Raw genomic sequence first — 22,039 nt, 5'->3', positions numbered from 1 at the left:
TCAATGTACAGATGCATGTTGCCAACCAGACAACTATCAATAAGGACATTGGAAATCTACCAGCTATTGGACAAGGTTTTTCACACCAGAGGGAAGACTCTAATGAAGAAGCATTGGATGATGATTCTTTAGAGGCAGCTGTAATGTAAAGGATGTGTCCCAGGTGCAGACTGAGCTACAAATGGTTGAAAGGGCTTCCAATTGATGGGATGCAATATTACAAGGATGTGCAGAGGCGTCCTAAACCAACCAATGCTTTCAATAAAAGGCCATATCCATCTGGTGTTAGACAGCAGCCATTGATGGTTGAACTAGCTGCTGATAGAATGCATTCCAAAGGCAAGAGGCCTTTATATGAGTCCAGGCTACGTAATTATCACAGAATGGAAAGCAGTCATTTTGAGAGGAGACTGGAGACAGGTTCAATTTATGGGACCAAAGCCAGAGATTGGCCCCCTAGACCAACGTCACGCAGGATAGAAAGTGGATACCTTCATCAAAGGCCTGAGTTAGGCCCAAAACATGAAGTCAGGACCAAGCAATGGCCTTCATAGCCACCTTCGAAGATGGATTCGAAGGAAGAAAGAAGCAGTTCAACAGCTGGGTCAGTAGGTTCGTGGGTACCTGGAGTTCTAGACTGGTTTGTGATGAAGAACAAACCTAGGGAAGTGTCTACCTAGAGAGATGTTGTTAGAAACCAAGGTAGGATGGTCAAACCTCCTTTGGTGGCTCCAAACAATTGGGTATTGCTTAAACACCCAAAAACAAAGGAACTAGATATGGTCCCCGTGATTTCTAGATCACAAAGGAGGAAGATTCAGCGTAGGTACACTCAGTACCAAAAGGACTTGAAAGAAAGTGGAGAGAGTTCTTCATTGGTCCAGACAGAAGGAAAGAAGAATCCAAAGTCAAACCATACTCCAAAACCAACTCAAAAAGGCAAAATAGTTTGCAGCAGAGAACAGTTGGCCAAAGTTCACTCTGAACAAAAAGCCACAGAGAGGTCTAGTTTAGCAGGATTGGAGAAGGCATTGATGGAGAGTGATAGTGAGACAGAGAAAGAAGTTGGCTTAGAATAAAATAAATAAATGGTTGAGGAAGAAATGTTCGAAGCCTTCATGGCTGAACAAACATTCTTGGCTGAAAAGCCGGTCGTGAAAGACCATTCAAAGGAGTTTGTTAGTAATGAAGTGCCAGAATGCAGCATAGAGGATGCTTCTGGAGTAACTGAACAAGGTGGCGAAGAGGAGAAACAGTCACAGCTAGCCATCCAATTTGGCTCAGTGTCAGTGAATATGGTACACATACTACCGCATGAATTCCAAGCTGGAGATGAGAACCAAGAGGAGCAAGAAATTGACCCAATTCCAGTTTCTAGTGAAGACTCACAAGTGAGTATGGTACAAGATAATTCCGGAATGGCTACCCCAATGGAAACTGAATATGAGAGTGAAGAAGAGGTGAGTATCAACCTCTCATATCCTTTTGAGTATCCCTCGAACTCTATGACACAACATGTCAAGCCGTTGTATATCAAGGCCTTTTTCGATGGGATACAATTGAACCGAGTCTTGGTGGATAATGGGGCAGCGGTGAACTTACTACCTAAATCTTCTTTGAAGAAACTAGGGAAAAGGAATTCCAAGTTAATCCCAACTAGCACAACCATTGCTGGTTTCGCTGGAGACAGACAGATGGCTCAGGGAATTCTGCCCATTAACCTGAGTGTGGGAACCAGGGACTGCATGACAGCTTTCTTCGTGATCGACAACAATGCTAAGTACAATGCTTTACTTGGCAGAGATTAGATCCACAACAACAAATGTGTGCCTTCGTCTTTGCAGCAGAAAATAATGATGGCCTTGGGTAATGGAGAGACAGGGGAAATTGATGCAAATCCTCAACCCTTCATAGCCTGTGCAGACTTCGCAGAGGCCAAATTGTATATTGAGGGAGTGACACCACTCAATATACTAATGAAACCTGATGGCTCAGCCGAAGTGACGGCTGATGAGGAGGTAACACACCTGAAGCACTTAATCCAGGAAAGTGTTGATGAAGAGGTTGTCGTTAAGGATGACAATGATGCCTGGTTGTAGGCAAAGAGATGAAGCACCAAAAGCCAAGTCTTTGGCTCTAATTAAGTTTTCAATATTGGATGTAAAATCAATAATCCAAAAAGTACAGGAGCAAGAGAAAGAAGCTATGATAATTGGCTGCAAGCAGAAGCAACAACAGGCCAGAGTTTTGGCCCTTGATAAATACTGTGCATTGGAAATTGAAACAAAAGTCCAGGAGGTACATGAAGAAGAAGCCTTGTGAACAGACTTTGTCTATGAGGCGGAGAGTAAAGATATTGAATCAAAGAACCTGGGAGCAGAATACAGCAAGGAGATTGCTTCGAAGCCAGAAGGAATCAAAGAAGGAGCTTCAGTAAGTTCCCAGATACAAGACCCCTTAGAAGAAATAAATTTAGGGGAAGCTGTACAACAGCCCATTTATATAAGTGCTTGGCTGAATGCTCTTGACAGGAACCAGTTGTTAGTTATTCTAAGGAGATATAAAGATTGTTTTGCATGGTCTTATAATGAACTACCAAGATTGGATAGGTCATTAGTGGAACATAGGCTCCCTATGAAGCCTAATTTCAAGCCATACAAGCAAAAACCAAGAAGAATGAGTCCAGAAGTGATTCAGAAAGTCAATGAGGAAATTCTTAGACTACTCAAGGCAGGCTTTATTAGGACAGCCAGGTATGTTGAATGGCTAACTAATATTGTGCCTGTAGTTAAGAAGAATGGTAAAATTAGGGTATGCATTGATTTCAGAAACTTAAATCTAGCAACTCCAAAAGATGAGTATTCTATGCTTATAGTAGATTTGTTGGTAGACAGTTCAGCTGGGCATCAAATTTTATCAATGATGGATGGGCACTCTGGTTATAACCAAATCTGCATTGCAGATAAGGATGTTCACAAGACAGCATTCAGATATCCTGGGAATATTGGCACCTTCGAATGGGTTAAAATGCCATTTGGTCTAAAGAATGCTGGGGCTACATATCAGAGGGCTATGAACACTATTTTTCATGACCTCATTGGAGGATATTTAGAGTGTTATATTGATGATTTTGTAGTTAAATCCTAATCCATGGAAGAGCATCTGTTTCACTTAGAAGCAGCTTTCGAAAGAATGAGAAAGTTCAAGTTGAAACTCAATCCTCTTAAGTGTGCTTTTAGCGTATCATCTGAAAATTTCTTGGGCTATGTAGTACACAAGAAAGGAATACAGATTGACCAGAATAAAGCCAAAGCCATCATTGAAGCCAGACCTCCATCAAGTAAGAAGGAATTACAAAAGTTCCTTGGACAGGTTAATTTTCTTCGAAGATTCATTTCTAACACTACAGGGAAAACTAAAGTATTTTCTTCCTTGTCAAGGTTAAGAGATGAAGAGGAATTTATGTGGACAGCAGAGCATCAAATTGCTTTTGAAGGAATCAAAGCCTACTTGGCCAACCCTCCAGGGCTAATGCCACCAAAGGGTGAGAAGCCCTTGAAGTTATACATAGCTGCAGCAGAGGATTCATTGGGAGCTTTCTTAGCCCAAGACAATGAAGAAGGCAAGGAGCAAGCTGTTTATTACCTTAGTAGGTTTTTAAATTATTGTGAATGTAAATACTCAGCTGTAGAAAAGTTGTGCCTTGCATTGTATTTTGCTGCAATAAAATTAAGATACTATCTTTTATCTACAACTGTCTTGGTAATTATAACTACAGATTTGGTTAAGTATATGTTATCTAGACCTATATTGAGGGGAAGAATTGGCAAATGGATACTAGCTTTATCAGAATTTCATTTAGAATATGTTTTCTAAAAGGCAGTAAAAGGACAAGTTTTAGCTAATTTTTTGGCAGATCATCCATCTCAAACAGAAAACCAGGAGATAATAGAACTTGGCATGGCTAGTGTTGAGCCATGGAAAATGTGGTTCGATGGATCAAAAGCCAATGGCCTATCTAGAATTGGTATAGTGATTAAGTCACCACAAGGAGTAGAAACCACACATGGTTTCAGAGTAGATGAAATTACTTGTTCTAATAATCAAGCTGAGTATGAAGCCTTAATAGTGGGACTGGAAATTCTTATTGGATTACAAGTTCATGCAGTCGACATATTTGGAGATTCTCAGTTAGTGGTTAACCAAGTAAAAGGAATTTTCAAATGTCAAAGTATAAGCATGTTACCATACTATGTTGTTGCATTACATCTGCTTTCTCAATTTCAAATAGCAAATGTAACTCATGTCCCAAGATTCTTGAATAATAGAGCTAATGATATGGCTCAGAAAGCTTCGAATTTCAAGAGAAGTGATAATGCTCAAAGGGACATAAGCCAAACAACATATCAGAAATTAATACTGCCCTTAGGTAAAAAGAATGTGGTCCTGGAAGTCAACCAGAATGACTTACAAGAACAAGATTAGAGGCATCCAATAATGCAGTACTTGGCTGGCCCATCTTCGAAGGCCAGTAGAAAAATTAAATTACAATCTATGCAATACGTGATATATGGTAATGCTCTCTACAAAAGAGGGGGAGATGGTTTATTGTTGGAATGTTTAGGCCCAAAAGAAGCATTAACAACTATGACTGAGGTTTATGAAGGCATCTATGGTGCTCATCAACCTGGGGTGAAAATGAGATGGTTGCTTCGAAGGCATTCATACTATTGGCCAACTATCCTTAAAGACTGCATAAAATATGCAAATGGTTGCCAGGCATGTCAAAAACATGTCACAATAAGGCATGTGCCCATAACTGACCTGCATACAGTAGTGAAGCCTTGGCCATTTAGAGGATAGGCCATGGACATGATGGGAAAAATACACCCACATTCTTTGAAGCATCATTGTTTTATTTTGGTGGCCACTGATTACTTCACTAAGTGTGTCGAAGCTAAGCCATACAAAACTGTAGACCAAACTGAGGTCATTGGATTCATTAAGGATTTAATCCATAGATTTGGTATCCCACAGACTATAACTGTTGATAATGGGACGGTATTCGATGGGAAAATGGTGAAGTCTTTTGTGGCAGAATTTAGAATTAACCTTGTTACTTCCACCCCCTATTATGCACAAGCCAATAGTCAAGCTGAATCATCCAATAAATCCTTGAAAAAAGGAATACAAAAGGTTGTGGAAGACAATCCTAGGGATTGGCATAACTTATTGTTGGATGTATTGTGGGCTTATAGAACTTCTCCAAGGTCAAGCACATGAGTCACTCCTTATGCCTTAGTATATGGGCATGATGCAGTGTTACCTGTGAAAATTAATGTTAAGTCCTTGAGGGTAAGATGCCAGGACCAGTTAGATCTTGAGCAATACTATCAGAGTATGTGCTTGGAATTAGAAAGCATAGATGAAGCTAGAATTCTGGCATTAAATAACATTCTATTTCAAAAGAAGAAAGCAGCCAAAAACTATAATAAGAAAGTCAAATACATTGGCTTTGATGAAGGTGATTGGTATGGAAGACAATACTCCCAATAGGGATTAAAAGCCATAAATTTGGCAAATGGTCACCTAATTGGGAAGGACCATAACAAATTCATAAAGTCTTGCCTTTTGGAGCATACCATTTGAGAAATTTAAATAGATACATACATCCCAAAAAGATTAATGGCAGATATTTGAAGCCTTATTTTCCAATCATTTGGGAAACACAAGGAATGAAGTAAACATTAAGTACAAAAACACGAGAATACTCAAATGATAAATAAGAATTTGTTCTTCATAAAGAGTTGAATACATTCTGCCATAAATTGGCCCAGAAATCATTACAGTGTCTCAGTTGTTCTTTTACAATGGATGTTTTATTCTTAAAAGATGAGAACAACTAGATGGCTGTGGTCATTTCCTGCTTTCAGTCAGCCAATCCTTGGTTGGTGATCTGCAGTTTGGTGTTAATTCGGATTAAGGCCTGGTTCGCTGCAGATAGCTCCTCTTCAAGTTGAGCTTTCCTCCCCAATAGTTAAGTTCGAAAGTGGGAGACAGAAAAATGTTGTTCCTTTAATTCTGCTACCTCAGTATGCACTGTGGAAACAAAGCTCTGATCTTCAACCAATTTCTCCTCTGCAGCCTTGGCAGCATGGCAAATGTTGATATAGAAAGTCAATAGTGGCTGCTGCCTGAGATAAATGACTTGAGACAGTCATGCCAAATTGCTCAACAATCTTGCAGCACTGAAGGAAGCCATTTCTTATTATAGGTCTCTCTAAGGCCTCGAAGGGGATCCTCGAAAAGGATATCAATAGCTCCAAGCAGTTATCCAAGTCTATTAGAGGTAAAGAAGGCTTATCATTGGAGGAAGAGCTCTCACAAATTTCTAGTAAAGAATCAGCCAAAACTAACGGCTTAGTCTCACCACTAGCCATTGGAGAGGTAGAAGGCAGGTCGAAGAGACTAGCTAGTCTTGTTTCAAAAATGTCTACCTTATCTGTGGACATGAAGAGGGCAGAAAGGGCTTTGGTGGAAGGCACAAAGGACTGCATAGAGATAGGAGAAATGGGTGGAGCATCTTCAGCAGTCTCTATGGTTCTAGCCACCAATAAATCAAGGGAAGAAGGGCTGGAACTAGGCAAAAGTAATAAACTACGAGTTGGAGAGCCGCCAGCACTCTCTTTAGGAGAATCAGCTACCATCAAAGAGAAGGTAATAGCTGGAGCTTCCTTAGGAGGAGAAGGAAAAGCAAGGCTCGAAAGAGAATTAAATTGAGATAGGTCAAAAGATAAGTAAAGAAGATATGGAGTTAAGCCAAAAGAAAGTGATGCAAGAATACTTGGCCTTAGGAAGGGTATAGAAAATATAGGGCCTGGAAGTGGCAGAATTATTTGAATGTTCTTCACATCTTGAGTTTGTTCCACTTCAACTGAAACTGAGGTAGTCCTTGTTGGAAGAACATGCTCAGTAGTTGTTGCTGCAAAAGAATAAGTACAAAGTAATGTCAAGCCTCAGTACCTAAAATCTGACAAAGGAAAAACAGTAGAGCTTTGAAAGAAGTTACTTGTTTCAGGAGTAATAACAACAATAGGAGAGCTACAAAGGGAATAGTGCTCAGCAATATATTGCCTTCTTGCAGTTTTCCTTTGGATTGCATCAGCAGCAGCAGCTTGATCTCTTAAGAATTGTTGCTGCCGTCTCTTCTCAGCTCTATCAAAAACAATTATGGCCTTAGAATGTTCCTGCTCCACTACCTTGGCAGCTACCTCATGAATAAGGTCTTCGACCAAATCAAAAGGGGAGACAATCATCTTTCTTCTCATTTTTCTCTATATTGGTGCTGCATGTTCCTTCTCAATTTCTCTTTCTTCAATTTGGGATTCAGATTCCTCAGAAGTGAGTTCCTCTGCTACTATTCTGGCAGTTGTCCCATGAGTAGAATCTTGAGCCAAATAAGGAGAAGAGACAGTCACTCTCTTTCTTCTTTGCAAGAGTGTCTCTTGCTCTTGAGCTTCTTCTTCTTCTTCTGGCGATTAAACTTCAGGTGCTTCCTTGACAGGATCAGGCAAGAGTTTCTTTTTCTTCTTTTGTTGTTTGCTCCTGAGGAGATGTAAAGCTTGGGTCTTCTAAGGAGAATCTCCTTGTGAAGCACCAGCACCACCTTCACAAAAGAAAAACAAAGGATAAGGCTAAGAAGCGTTATAAAAAAAGATAAAAGGAGAAGAAACAAGGGTATCTACCTTTCTTAGAAGCAGCCCGAGTGACTATAGGAGGATTGGAAGCAGTAGGAGTAGACTGTGTGGTGGCAGGCATAGGAACTGAAGTGGTAAGAGCAGTGGAAGAAGTGGCAACTCCAGCTCCTTTGGGTTTGGATTGGGGCACATCTAGCACCATTAATAAGTCTTGAGGAGCAATGGCTAAGTATACTTCCATGTTGGTCACTCACCAGTTTTGGTACCTCTTCAATGGGTTACCTTGAGGGATAAAAGGGATGTATTCAAAATCGATCAAGTCCTGTATAAACTTAGAAGTTGCCTTTTCTAGTCTGAACCTTCGAACCTTTAAATCCCTGCTAGTAAGACTCAGATTCGTGTTACTGTAGAGAGGTATTGGGACCCCTTGTGAGAAGCCAAATTATCTAGCAAATTGAGCAGGACAATAAGGCTCGGTAATGCATTTGTAGGCTCAGGGGTTCATAATCCCAGTAAATAGCTCTCTGGGGATCAAAATAGAAGCCCATATATCTTTATGAGGAGGTGAATCACAGAGCCTATCACTTAGAAAATTCTTCAACCAAGATGGGACAATAGTAATGGGTTCGAAGGGACGAAAGCTGTAAGAAGGAAGGGAAGCTGGAAGTTGGTGGAAGAAAGAGAAGTAAAAAGCAAAAGTAGAAGGATAAAGTGAAGCATTGGCTAGCCTCATGCCATAAGTACGAGGGTTTGGCTCAAAAAATTTAAGACATTTAGACTGTAGCTCAGCAAAATAAGCAAAAAGCCAAAGCTGAAGTATCCAAAATAGACCTCCTTGATTGATATCTAAGGGTTTCTCACAGAAAAGAGAACAAGCTTTATATACATGACCTAGAACATATGGGGCTAAAGCCACTTTTTTCTGTAGGACAAGAGCTTTGGCAAGAGGGACAAATTCAGGCATAATTCTTTGAGAAGAAGTGCAAAAAAGAAATTTACAAAGCCAATATAATATGTAAGAAAAGAATTCCCTATCAGTTATAGGGCCCTCCCTTCTATTCTCGGCCTTAACAAAGTCACTGTAGGATGAGTTAAGGGAGGGACGGGAAAAGGGGACTGGTGAGTCAGGATAATCTGGTCCAATGGGGGTACCAATGGGAGACAATCCTAGTAGATGGCAAATATCAAGAACAGTATGGGCCATCGTCCCACATCTGAATTGGAAAAAATTAAAAACAGAATTCCAGAAGCAAAGGGCAGCAGGAATTAGGAAAGGGTCCTCTGAGATGGTAAACCTGGATAGTCGAAAGGCATCGAGAAGACAGAGCTCTTGAAGGTCCAAAGTCCTAGCAGGGACAACTCGATCGTACCATTCTTGCCACTTCGGTCTCACCGTGAGCCAGCATCGATGGGGACGGTTCATTCTCCAGGTACCCCAGTCAAGACCACCTTCGTAAAGAAGACAGTGGTCTTCTAGACGTGGATATAACGCTGGAAGCTTAGTAAGAATCTCCTTGAAGATGGGCCCAAGCACATAGTCCTGTTGCTCATGACGTCGAGGGATGAAGATGCGTACATCGATGACGCTTTTCTCACCGGCCTTGTACTTTTCACATTCTGCCTTAATGATCCTTTTTAGGGTTACAGACGGGGTCGCGCGCTCTACAACTAGTACTTTCAATGAAGAAGAAGCCATTGATTGAAAGCTTTCTCAGAGGATGAAGTTGGGAAAGGGAGTAGAGAGTCAGTAGAGATAAAGGGTTTGTGTGTTAGACGAGCGAGTGATTTCAAAACACGAAATAAAAGGGTTTTAACAAAACCTTTGTGTCTAAAAAATGTATCACATAATTCGTTAAGTATTAAAAGTACAAATACGAAGAGCTTCCTTCAATATTGATACTTTTGGAGGGAAAAACACACCCCGATGTTGAGGCCAGCTTCGAAGTATAATATTTGGCTTCGAAACCAGATTTTGGCGCCAAAACCCAAATAATAAACGGCTTCGAAAACTGAGAAGCCGGCTTCGAAGTACATTTCATACCTATGGATGTAAGAATGCTCAAGTATTTGTTTATTTCAAAGGGATTAAAGATTTGTTTCAGGTTTCTCAATGAAAGTAATGTCCTTCGAAGCAAAACTTGAGATCTCTTAAGGATGGGAATTGGTATTCGAAACATCAAGACCAATAGTTGGTTTATATATATTCAGAAAAGATTGTCTTTTCAGACTAAAACAGTGTAGCCCTCAAAAGGAGTTTCCATATTTTTGAAAGTATGGACTGTTGTTCAAAGCAAAATGGTCAATTTAAAACTGATTGATCATACTAAATCATGACCATATATTTGGTTATAATTGAAACAAATTTTAAGGGGCAAGATTGTTAGATTCGAAGCACGGATATGAATGAAAAATCAGCAAAAACTATCAACTGCATTCCATAAATTGAAAAAGTTCACGTTTGTTTTTGTTAGTGTTTTATTTAAAACAAGTAAATCTAGATTCTAATGATAAGATTGTGCAGTTCGAAGCCCTAAATTTGCTTTTAAAGACAAATGGAGACAAGACCAAACAATGCCAAACAAATAGAAAAGTCTTAGTTGTATTAAAGCAAACGCAATTACATCGAATGGCCCTTTTTGGGTACAAATTCAAGTTCATAAAAGTAAGGAATAGAATAAATAACAAGATCATGAAATTTGATCCAACTATGATCAATGAATTTTTGTTCTTTCTTTATTCTATCCTCTATTTCTTCTAGAATTGGCTGCATAAGTTGATGTGCTCTCACTTCATAAAAGAGCTCTTCAGCCTTTATTTCGAATGTTGTTTCTCTCAATTCTTGTTCTAACTCATCTATATCCAAGTCATCCCAGTACGCAGAGTCTTTATTCTTGAAGTTATCGAATTCTTTAATGAAGTTCTCTGCTTCGTACTGGGCATGAATTCGAAAGGCAGAGAGTTGGTCCAAAGATTGAGTGGTGGCCACAGAAGTTCGATGCCAGTGAAGAAGCAGCGGAAGTTGGTCTAAAAACATATGAAGTTCTGCTTGGGCGAGGGGGTTGAGGACGTGACCCCGAGTTAGAATATCACAAACCCATCGAAGGTTCTTGAGAGGAACATCGTTTTCAAGAACATTGAAAGGCAAATGAGAGAAGGCCACAAGCAGAAATTGGGCTTGCTTCAGCTCAGCTGGAGTAGGGGAAGGTGGAGGCTAGTAAGGAGAAAAAACTTTATCTGCAGAGAGGGCAAGCCTCAGTCTCTCTGTCCAGCAAGGATTTGGTGGAGAAGGAGGTATGGGAGCTTCCATGTCGGGAGAAGGAGCAAGGGCAGAAGGAACAAGGACATTAATATAATCGAGCCAGTCAGAAGAGCAAAGCTTGGCCTTTTGAGCTAAGAATGATGGATCATACCCTTGTGCCTCTTCTAGGTGTCGGGCAACGTACACTATCTTTGTAGGCATGGAGGATGTATACCATGCTACAAGCAGATTATCTTCCAAACTGCGTCATCGGTCGATGAGCACGTAAGGATAAACCACCGAGCTTCGCGCATAGGAAGGAAGCTCTAAAGGATCAGTGAACTCGATGAAATGATGGTTAATTCGCTCCCTCAGATCATAGGCTTCAGGTTTCAACCAGCTTGCCTAGTCAGAAGCCCCAGAGGAAGAAGAAGCCACATCCCATGCAGAGGGTTGTGAAAAGGAACTTCCCATGTCCATATTTGTGACTTTCTGAATCAAAGGATTGAGAGCAGTTCATTCATAGTCCAAGGGTGAGTCAGGAGAAGAACTTCCCATGTCTATATTTGTAAGTTTCTGAATCAAAGGATTAAGGGCAATGTGTTCGTAGTCCAAGGGTTGATAATTTGCAAAGGCATCCATGACCTGAATATAGAAAGGTGGGTAAAGGTGACTAATTAATGCATGGAGGTTCTTTCGAGGAGAAACAGCATCATCAGATGACTCTTCATGTGCTCGATCAATGGAGGCAAAAATCGATTCCGCCATAAAAAATATATATCAGTTTGTTCGAATACTAAGGTGGTGGGGGTATTCCAAAGATTGAAGGAGAGTTTAATGCAGATGATGAATGACAGTTGCATTTCTGGAAGAATGCAAAGCCCATGCACGTTCTAAGACGTGGATAAAAAACCTAGATCCATTAATATCACCAAATATTGGGTATATTAGTGCGGGGGGTAATGTTGGCTACATATTTTGTACAAGCCAATTACAATTCGATGCGTGACAGAATAAGGGTAATACCGGAAGACTATTCAAGTCTTCGATCCTGATCGTACACGTGACAGTTGGTATTGGTTATTACGAAATCTGAGTAGTAGTGGATCAACAAAGAGATGTAAGGTGATGTGGCTTCAACGGTTACTCGCATTTAAATTCAAATTTAAGAGGGAAGCCTAACTGCAAGTGATAGCATAGTGGAGCTAATTATAAGGCAACATGATCAGCGATCATTGAGGAGTAGTTCGACGGTTAGAAATGCAGTTCGATGATCATCCTTAAGAAGTATAAATAGCAGAGAAGGCCCACAAAAAGGCCCCTAGACTCAGATCCAAAAAACCAATCTTATTCTACTTATTTTCCTTTTCAGTTTTACATTTCCAGTCTTACATTTCCTGTTCTTTACATTCCTGTACTTTAAATTTTTGCACTGCACTTCGTTCATAGGAGTAGTTTCAAGTAGTAGATTGTTGCTGTAAACCTCTACGAGGCTGAGTTTGGATCATTGTAAGTTTTTTATTTTAATGAAATGCTTCAAATTGTTCCTCATTTAATTGTTATCTTGTTTAATTCTCCTAAATCAAGCCACCAGTAAACGTCATCTTCATTGAGACTGAGAGAACTAAAACACAATCGTCTGATAATTGGTTGACAATTAATTTTCTGTAGGGATTGATTGATCCTTGTTGGCACGCTCGCAATTACAAAAATAACCTTCGAAAGCCAAAAAGTCAATAGTTATAAATGTCATTATCGTGTTTTTCTTGTTATAAATTTCATATAAAAATTCTATAAGCATATCAATTTTTATTTAATAATTTTGATATATTTGATTGGTTGATGTGTGGTTTTATGTAATGCATTGTGTGATCTTTTCTAATTATCATGAATAATTAGTGCTTTTTTGGTTGTTGATACATCTATTCCTTCCTCAATTGTTGAACATTTTTATTGCTCACTAGAGTGTTTAAGATTTTGTCCTGGTTAATTTTCATGCAATAATTTTCAGATGACTACATTCATCTATCACATTTTATTTACAATCTCATATGTCATAATTGGATTAAATGAATGGGCCATGCCATTAATATCTATTATTAATACAGTACACATGATATATGTGATGTATAAATGTGGTACACAAACATAGTTATCATAACATTACTGATTTTTTTATTTTATTTAATTTCATTATTTAAATTTTAATAGATATTTTATTTAATTGTTATTATTATTTTTTAAAATAAATTTATTTAAAATTTTAATTAAAAAATAACATATATTTTTATTGATAATCATAATCATAAGATATTTTTATTATTAATCATAACCATTTGTAGTGATTGATTATAAATTTCACATAAAAATTTTATTTAATAATTTTGCAAATATATTTGATTGGTTGATGTGTGGTTTTATATAATGCATTATGTGATCTTTTCTAATTATCATGAATAATTAGTGCTTTTGTGGTCGTCCATATGTCTATTACTTCCTTAATTGTTGAACATTTTTATTGCTCACAAGGGTGTTTAAGATTTTGTCTTAATTATTTTTCACACAATAATTTTAAGATGGCAACATTTGTATATCACATTTTATTTACAATCTCATATGTTATAATTGGATTAAATGAATGGGCATGCCATTAATGCCTATTATCAATACACTACACATGATATATGTGATGCATAAATGTGGTACACAAACATAGTTATCATAACATTATTGATTTTTTATTTTATTTAATTTCATTATTTAAATTTTAATAGATGTTTTATTTAATTTCATTATTTAATTATTATTATTTTTTTAAATTAATTTATTTAAAATTTTAATTAAAAAAATAATATATATTTTTATTGATATTTTATTTATTTTATTCATTTAATTTTTTTAAAAATAAATTTATTCATGTGTAAAAAAAATAAAATAAATTTTTATTTAATCTAGCTAAAAATAATTAAAATATTAAAGATATGTTTAATATTATTATTACTTAGTAAACAATTGAAAAAAAGGGTAAAATAGTCTTTTGCTCATTTATCCTATTCAGTTCGTCCAACTAAACATTGGATTCACTAAAAATAATCATTTTCAGACATCTAATCCCGTGAGAAAACAAACACGAGATACATATCCAATCTACCCAAATAATCTGGGGGATTCATAGTTCCATAATTCAAGTCCGATGGATTCTAATTCCCTTATTCAGTCCGTCCAATCAAATACACCCCAAGAGGAATGAGAAGTGAAATACTAATTAATCATAAGAATTTTATTTTTTAAATGACACCGTTAACAAAATTTTTGAAGTCGCTACTTACTCACTATAGGCTTTTATGGGGAAAAAAAAGGTATTTAATAAAATTATAAAAAAAAAAAGTCTAATTAGTACATATTAATGCGTGCTTAGAAAAAGAAAAATTGACTACATATTTAACCTTTAACATAATACACAAAACAACAAAAATGATAAAAATATAAAATGGGCAAATTACATATACCCCCTCGAGGTTTAGCAAAATTACGAATACCCCTGAGGTTTGAGAAATTACAGATACCCCCTGAAGGTACTATTTGCATAACAAATTAGGGGGCAAATTGTTATGAAAATATAAATCTCAGAGGGTAATTTGTTATGAAAATATAAACCTCAGAGGGAGATCTGTAATTTCTGAAACCTCAAAGAAGTATCTGTAATTTAGTTAAACCTCGGGAGAGGTATATGTAATTTGCCCAAATAAGAAACTGAAAAGGGACCACAATATGTACCTCCAATTCCAATCACTACACAAAAGGCACACATTGTGTTGTAAGCATCAATCACAAACGACTTTCAAGTCGGCTAATGTGAACTTCACAAATTACCTTGAATCTTCTCATTGAAAATATCAAAGACATGTATGCTAATCTTGATATATGGTATGACAAGATGTCCTCCATGATCTGCATCAAGAAACCTAGGAGAATTTTATATTGTTTAGGTGTACACTATACACCATATTATAATCATATAATGATTTTTAATTATAACTTATATAGTGATTCATTATAATAATTGTCACTTACACTCTATTCAATGACCCTGTTTGGTAGAGCTGTGGGAAAGTGTTTATAACTTATACCTTGACAGCTTATAACTTATAACTATGAAAATAAGCTGATTTCTGACTTACAAATTAAGCTTCTCCTGTCCCACTCAAAGAATAAGCTGATTTCTGACTTACAAAAAGCTATAAGCTGCATTGTTAAGGTAAACCAAACACATAAAAATAGCTTAAATTAAGCTGAAAGCTGAAATAAGCTGAAAAAAAAACTGTACCAAACAAGGCCAATGAGATGAAATAGTTATTTTTAGATTTTTTTACAAAATAATCATTCATTTATAATAGTAAATAATGATTTTATTTATAATTTATTTTTTATTATTTTTTAGTCAATTAAATATGAGAATAAATATTTTGACGGAATAATTTTCATTTCACTCAATTCCAATGAACCAAACACTACCTTGAAGTGATTATGGGGTGCAATCTATAAATCCAAATGGGTTATAAACCTAATAATATTTAGTTATAGTCCATAGTAATGTTCAGTTATGACTCATAATGAATTTTTTTTATTATGAATATAGTAAGATTTGGTTATAACCTATAATAGTGTTGAATATGCATCAATTCAACGGTTCAAATTTTTTTTTTTTTTTATTTAATCTAACAACAAAAAATTAAGATGCATATAATATGTCCTTTGGAAAAACAAAAGTCCACTACAAGGTAATCCAACAAAAATCTGTAATTCCCAGATCAGATAAACAGCATTTCTACATTATGTGTCAACCACAATTCCCTCAGCTCTTATTTACCTTGTTTGAAACAAGTTATCTATATTGCATGGCAAATGCAAACAATTCAGTCAACAATAATTGCAAGATTTTCTGCATCAATGGTGATCTTCACAAAATAACTCGAAACACAAGTTTCATTTAGCTAAATAAATGAGTAAATAAAATAAATAAAAAATAAATTTAAAAAAAAACCCAAATGCATTCCTATGGTGCTCACTCACAAAAGAATCAATAAGCAATAACTGTCAGCAATCCACATAGAAAAACCTACAGCTACTCTCAGTTGTCATCTCCAGAATTACAAAGCTGCACTTCCTCTTTCTTTTACAAATTCCTCCTTGTTTCAAGATTCAACAAATTCACAAGCATTCTGCAAGTAGAAGTGTATTATATACACATCAAACTTCACATTTAACTTCTAATAGGAACACAGTTACTGTTCATAACATGGCATATTATGACACAAGGCTCCGATGCTTATCCACCCAAAAAAGGCTCCCATGCTTATGCAATTTCATCCCATTTCATTTATCCACTACCATATTATTGTCACCGTAATTTTTCATATGACTGTAGACTCAACTCCCGCATCTAGTAAATGAATGACATCTTCAACACTCATAACTTTCCAACAATTCACATTTAACTTCTGATAGGAACACAATTACTGTTCATAACATGGCATATTATGACCAGAGGCTCTGATGCTTCTGCAATTTTTTCTCATTTCATTTATCGCATACTATTCTCACCATAATTTTTCATATGATTGTAGACTCAACTCCCACATCCAGTAAATTTGTGGAATCAAAATTGATGACGTTACAAAAATTGACAGAACAAATTTATCAAACATTATGGGGCCACCAAGCCTTGGTTCTGTTGACATCCAATTTAAATAAGAAAAGCTAAAAATAAAATTACTTCTATCATACGACATAAAAATGTTCCAAGAATTGACAGAAAATAATAACATTTAGTATTGATTCAAAATCACAAACGGTACACTACAGTTCTCGAATTCTTCTTCTCATCCCCTCTTCAACAACTTGGGCCCTGGATTAAAGGGTTTTTAAATGACAAGCTTGGAACCTGACCATAGCTTTTAGAACCTCCACCAACCTCCCACATCCAATGAATGAGTGGAATCAAAATTGATGACATTCCAAAAATTGACAGAACAGATTTATCAGTAAACATTTTGGGGCCACCAAGCCTTGGTTCTGTTCACATCCAATTTCAATAAGAAAAGCCAAAAATGAAATTACTTCTATCACAGGGCATAATGATGTTCCAAGAATTGAAAGAAAATAATAAAATTTAGTATTGAATTCAAAATCACTAACTGCACAATACAGTTCACTAATTCTTCTTCTCATCCTCCTTACCCCTCTTCAACAACCTAGGCCTTGGATTAATAGGTTTTAAGTGACGAGCTTGGAACCTAACCACAGCTTTTAGAACCTCCACCAACCTGTCCTCAATCTCAACCCCATTAGGCTCTAGAACATGCAACGCTCGTGCAACAGCCTCCGTTGTACTCATGCATCCGCTAAAGGGTTCCTTCCTAAGAATCAAATCCGAATCGAATATTGTCCCACCATCTATCCTAACATCATAGTCTAAACAAACCCGAATGGCAAACTTTGATAAAAATGGTAAACTTGCATGTACCATCTCCCTAGCATGCTTCCAGGTCCCATCAAAAGCAATCAAAACATAATTTCCTATGTACGAATCATTTAACGAAGATCGCCACTTGCTAATTTCAACTGCAGGTGATGAATCTATACCTGAGAAAGAGATAAATGCTTATCAGCATAAAAGGGAGACCCACAACTATCAGTGTCAGACCCCCATTTATCAGATTATGTATAGGTGCTAAACTGATGTGTATATGCTTTTAACCAAAAAATCCAGATTCCTTTCCATCACCCAAGGAAGTTCATGTAATATGCTTTGATTGGAACCAAATGGTTCATATGATTGAGTCAGTCAAAAATTGTGAACATAAACTCGCAAACAATTTGAGGGCACAACACAATTTAAGTGAGGAATGCTCTACAAACATAACTATCTCTATGGAATTCCAATATTCACATACACAAAGGGGGAACAAATGAATTATTAATCAATTACACATTCTGTTGCATCCATTAGTACATTATTTCAGCATGCATACTATAGGTGATTTTTGTGAAAATATGACTTGGAAAGATTCAACCTTTAAACATTTAAAACTGCCAATTTCTTTACTCACTCAGCAGAATCTCATAGAAATCAAATCAAATTTCAAGTCACTCAGCTTAATTATCAACCAAATTCATACAGATCATTGAACTGCCCAATTTTTGAACTCTAAATGCACACTTATGTTGTGTTTGGATCTTCAATTTGTGGATTAATTAGCGAATAAGGAAAAAATGGATAAAATAGAAGCTATTTTTATTTTATTTTATTTTTTTTTCACAATTCCTTTTTCTTTTTTCTTTTATTAAACCACAAATCCAAGATCCAAAATTAGCATTAGATTTTTCAAGGGAAAACTTCATTTTGCCACCGTAAACTATCATAATTGTGTCACTTTAATACTTAAACTATCAATTTGAACAATTACGCCCTTAAACTATTAACATTAGTTCATTTTACCCCAAACCGTTAATCAGTCACTAGTCGGCACACAAGTGGTTAATTGACGGTTCCGATTCACTTTGCCCCTAAATATGAAGACAGATAAGGAGACAAATATCCAAATAACACGCAACAAAACATAATCAATTGTTTAGAAAATATTCAATAAAACAAAACAGCACAAATATTTTCTCAAGTGTTGGTAGGTGTGACATTTTGTCAAAGAAATTACCAACTTTGTGTAATTGTTCAAATTGATTGTTCAGAGTGACAAGTGATAGCTTGAGGGGGTGAATTTTTCCCACATTTCAGCTTTGTTAAAAAATTTCCACTAGAGCCCAATTCAAGTCAATTCAATTAAAAACTACATGCACATTCAAATTTTGTCTAATACAGCACGAAATTCACACAAATGTGAAGACAAAACTGTGATTAAGCAAAGCAGCAGGGGTACCTGGGAAGAGATAGATGGCGCGAAAAGGTTGATTAGGGTTTTGAATGGCGGCATTGTAGAGAGAATCGAGGAGAGGCGAGTGGGCGAGGCGTAGTCGGCGGCCAATTAGGGTTTGGAAGTTGAGGAGGCATTTGGAGAGGAGAGGGACGGTGGCCAGCTTGTGGCGGTGCTCGTGTGGGTGCTGGAGGACCACCACTTGGGTGGCGGTTGAGATGGCTTCACTTGGAATTGTGTCGCAGAGGCACATGTTTATTGGCCTCTCGCACCCTCTGCTGCATATTCACCGCCTGCCCTCGTCTCCGGTGGGACCTGGATCGGACAAGTCCAAGACTCTAGTCACTTCGTCTGCTTCCATAGCCAAGCCAGCTGAGAATTGATTAAAATCGCAGAATTACGTACCGGTGAGACAACGACAAAATAAAATAAAAAATTTAATAATAATAATTATTTGCATTTTATGTGCTTGTAATTTTATATATATATATATATATATATATGTCTTTTACTTGTATGTAAGGACATCTCTAATAATACATTACCTTTTTCAATTAAATTTGAGTAAAAACTATGACATCTCTAATAATATCTCTAATAATACATTACCTTTTTCCATTAAATTTGAGTAAAAACTATCTTCCATATCACCTATTCCAACTATGAATTTTGGAGTTTTCTTAAGTGTGCAAGTGCACACCATGTGCCACTTACACAAAAAGTGTAAGTGTAAGGTGTAAGTATAAGTATAAGGTGTAAGTGTAAGGTGTAAGTGGGTTGCACATGGTGTGCAACCTCAAAAAAGGTGTAAGTGTAATGTTTAATTTTTTACAAAAGGTGTAAGTGTAAGGTGTAAATGTAAGGTATAAAGTGTAAGGTGTAAGTTGCACACCATAACCAAACCCATGAATTTTTGCTTTTCATCAAATCACTGATTGACCGGTCAATGCAAAATTCTCATAAAATTTTGCTTTGAAGTGGTCATTCGGGAGGATGTCCGCGGAATATCCAAGGGAACATTCAACGGTAGTAAATAATGATTTGATGAAATGCACATAAAGCATCCTCAGTTTGGTAAAATATTTTTGATATTCTTAATTTGATATCTATTTGATGAAACAATTGGAGTAGAAAATAAGAATACTTTTTACCAAATTTCAATTTAGTGATGGATTTGATACACGGTTGGAGATGGCATAATTTCCTCATTAAAAAAATTTAGGAGTTGGAGTTGGAGTTGCACGGCTTGTGAAATTATTGCATACTTTAATTTGGTTATTCGAATCGTTCATTTTTTAAAGAAATCGAATAGAATATATTTGTAAAACGTAAATTAATAAGATATCGATAGACTTTTCATCAACTTGTATTTGTATTTAGTTTAATACTTACATATTTATTTTTTATATATATACAAATGTTAGTTGATGAAGGGTCTATTTATATTCAATCAATTTGACTTTTTATAAGCATTTTCTACTCAATGTTCTATAAAAATTAAACGATTTAAATTATCAAAACAAAATTCAAAATAATTCTGGTTCAAACTTTTATTACACTTAATTTGAATCAAATTAGGAAAAATTACATTTCATTGGAGATTTCAACAAATATTTACTGACTAATGATAAATATTAAAAAATAAAAATATAAATTTTTTCATGATTTTATAATTAATTTTTGAGAAACTAATTCCCCCAATTAAATTTTAGGGCATTATCTAAATTACTTACACATTCTATATTATTATATGAAACGAAGGTACAAGAGTCGAAACTTTCACCTTAGTTTAGGGAAAAAAAACATTTACCATTTGTGCAACACACATATTATAATAGTAATTTATTTATCATTTATTTTTTACTTAAATTAGTAAGAGATGTGATTGAGACCCCCTCCAATCACCACCCCCACAACCCCCACACACATGTGGTAGGTGGTGATTGGAGGAGAAAGAAAAAAAGAAAAAGAAAAAAGAAAAATTGGCTAATTAAAAAGAGAGGGGGTCAAAGGGGGTGGAGGAAAAGGGGGTCCGGATCATTTTTCAATTAGTAATTATAAAATTTAACTATATTCCCAAACAAATTATTATTTTCAACAAGGATTTTTTTTTAGTAAATCTTTTTGGAAAAATTCATTTTTTAAAACTTTCAGATTTTACTAAACTAAAATATTTTTAATTTTTTTGAATTATAAAATTAATTAAATTATTTTATTTTTGTGTTTAATTAATATCTTTTTAGATTTTCTCAACAAAAAAAAATCACATTTTAGATCCTTTTAGATTAGAATAACTTGTAAAGAACAAAAATTTGACATAAAGTTACTAAAATTTAAAATAAATAGAAAAAGGAAAAAATGTGAGATTTATTTATTTATTTATTATTATTTATCATTTGTCAAAAAGAGTTGTGTATCATTTTGATTAGGGCGTTTAGGCCAAAAATTGAAAAATCAGATTTTCTTTGTTCAAAGGTTTAGGAGCTAAAAAATTTTGTCCAAAAAAAACAAACTCACGCAAAATGACCAAAATACCCATACTATATACATATATATATGTATTATATATCTACGATTCTATCAATTCTCATTCTCCAATCCCCCATCTCTCTCTCTTCATCAGTCTCTCCTCATTCACTCTCTCTCTCTTCATCAGTCTCTCCTCATTCACTCTCTCTCTTATCAACAGTGTCTTCCTCCTTCCTTTTATCTCTCATTAACGGTCTCTACTCCGTCGGAACAATTAAAGTTGTCGTCATTTTCGTCTCCGATGCTTCCTAGGCTCCTTCTTTTTCTCCGTTGATGGCTCTGCCAGATTCGAGAAGATCTGACCACAGTAGGCCTTGAAAATATCAGATCTAACCACAAATCCATTGCCATGTCTGAAATCTCAAATCGACCATTGTAGTTGGTTTTTCGCACTCCTCAGAGGGTTTTAGTCTCCTCAGATGCGATTCCCTACAGTTCGGACTCCCGTGGTTCTAAATTTGATTTCACAAGTGCAATGTGAAATAGAAAAATGAATGAGAGTCTAAATCTGACAAATCTTAGAAAATCCATTAATCACCAGAGATGCCAAAAATGGACTGCATTGCTTGATGTCACAGTCGCCACCTAATATTTTTGGGAGAACTAAGAAACCCGTGACTTGTGCTAAAGGCCACTTGTCCATC

General features: G+C 36.0%; 1 protein-coding gene across 1 annotated transcript; it reads right to left on the bottom strand.

Moving 5' to 3' along the window:
- Nucleotides 1–16,680: 16,680 nt before the first annotated feature.
- LOC114282009 (tRNA-uridine aminocarboxypropyltransferase A) lies at nucleotides 16,681–19,403 on the bottom strand. The gene is made up of 2 exons (XM_028224629.2): nucleotides 18,873–19,403; nucleotides 16,681–17,580 (listed from the first exon to the last, which is right to left on the bottom strand). The coding sequence occupies exons 1-2, from the start codon at nucleotides 19,117–19,119 to the stop codon at nucleotides 17,150–17,152; spliced, it is 678 nt and encodes a 225-aa protein (XP_028080430.2). The 5' UTR covers nucleotides 19,120–19,403; the 3' UTR covers nucleotides 16,681–17,149.
- Between the last annotated feature and the right edge of the window lie 2,636 nt (nucleotides 19,404–22,039).

This window comes from Camellia sinensis, chromosome 12, assembly GCF_055761805.1.
Source record: "Camellia sinensis isolate YWXY chromosome 12, ASM5576180v1, whole genome shotgun sequence".
NCBI lineage: Eukaryota > Viridiplantae > Streptophyta > Magnoliopsida > Ericales > Theaceae > Camellia > Camellia sinensis.
Note: the sequence above shows the minus strand (reverse complement) of the source record. Positions and strands in the feature narration are given on the sequence as shown.

What these genes read in the sequence shown, in the direction of transcription:
- LOC114282009 (XM_028224629.2), bottom strand. Translation starts at nt 19,119, where the DNA reads ATGTGCCTCTGCGACACAATTCCAAGTGAAGCCATCTCAACCGCCACC. An exon ending in CGCCATCTATCTCTTCCCAG is followed by an intron (nt 17,581 to 18,872) that starts GTACCCCTGCTG and finishes TCTCTTTCTCAG; the next exon opens with GTATAGATTCATCACCTGCA.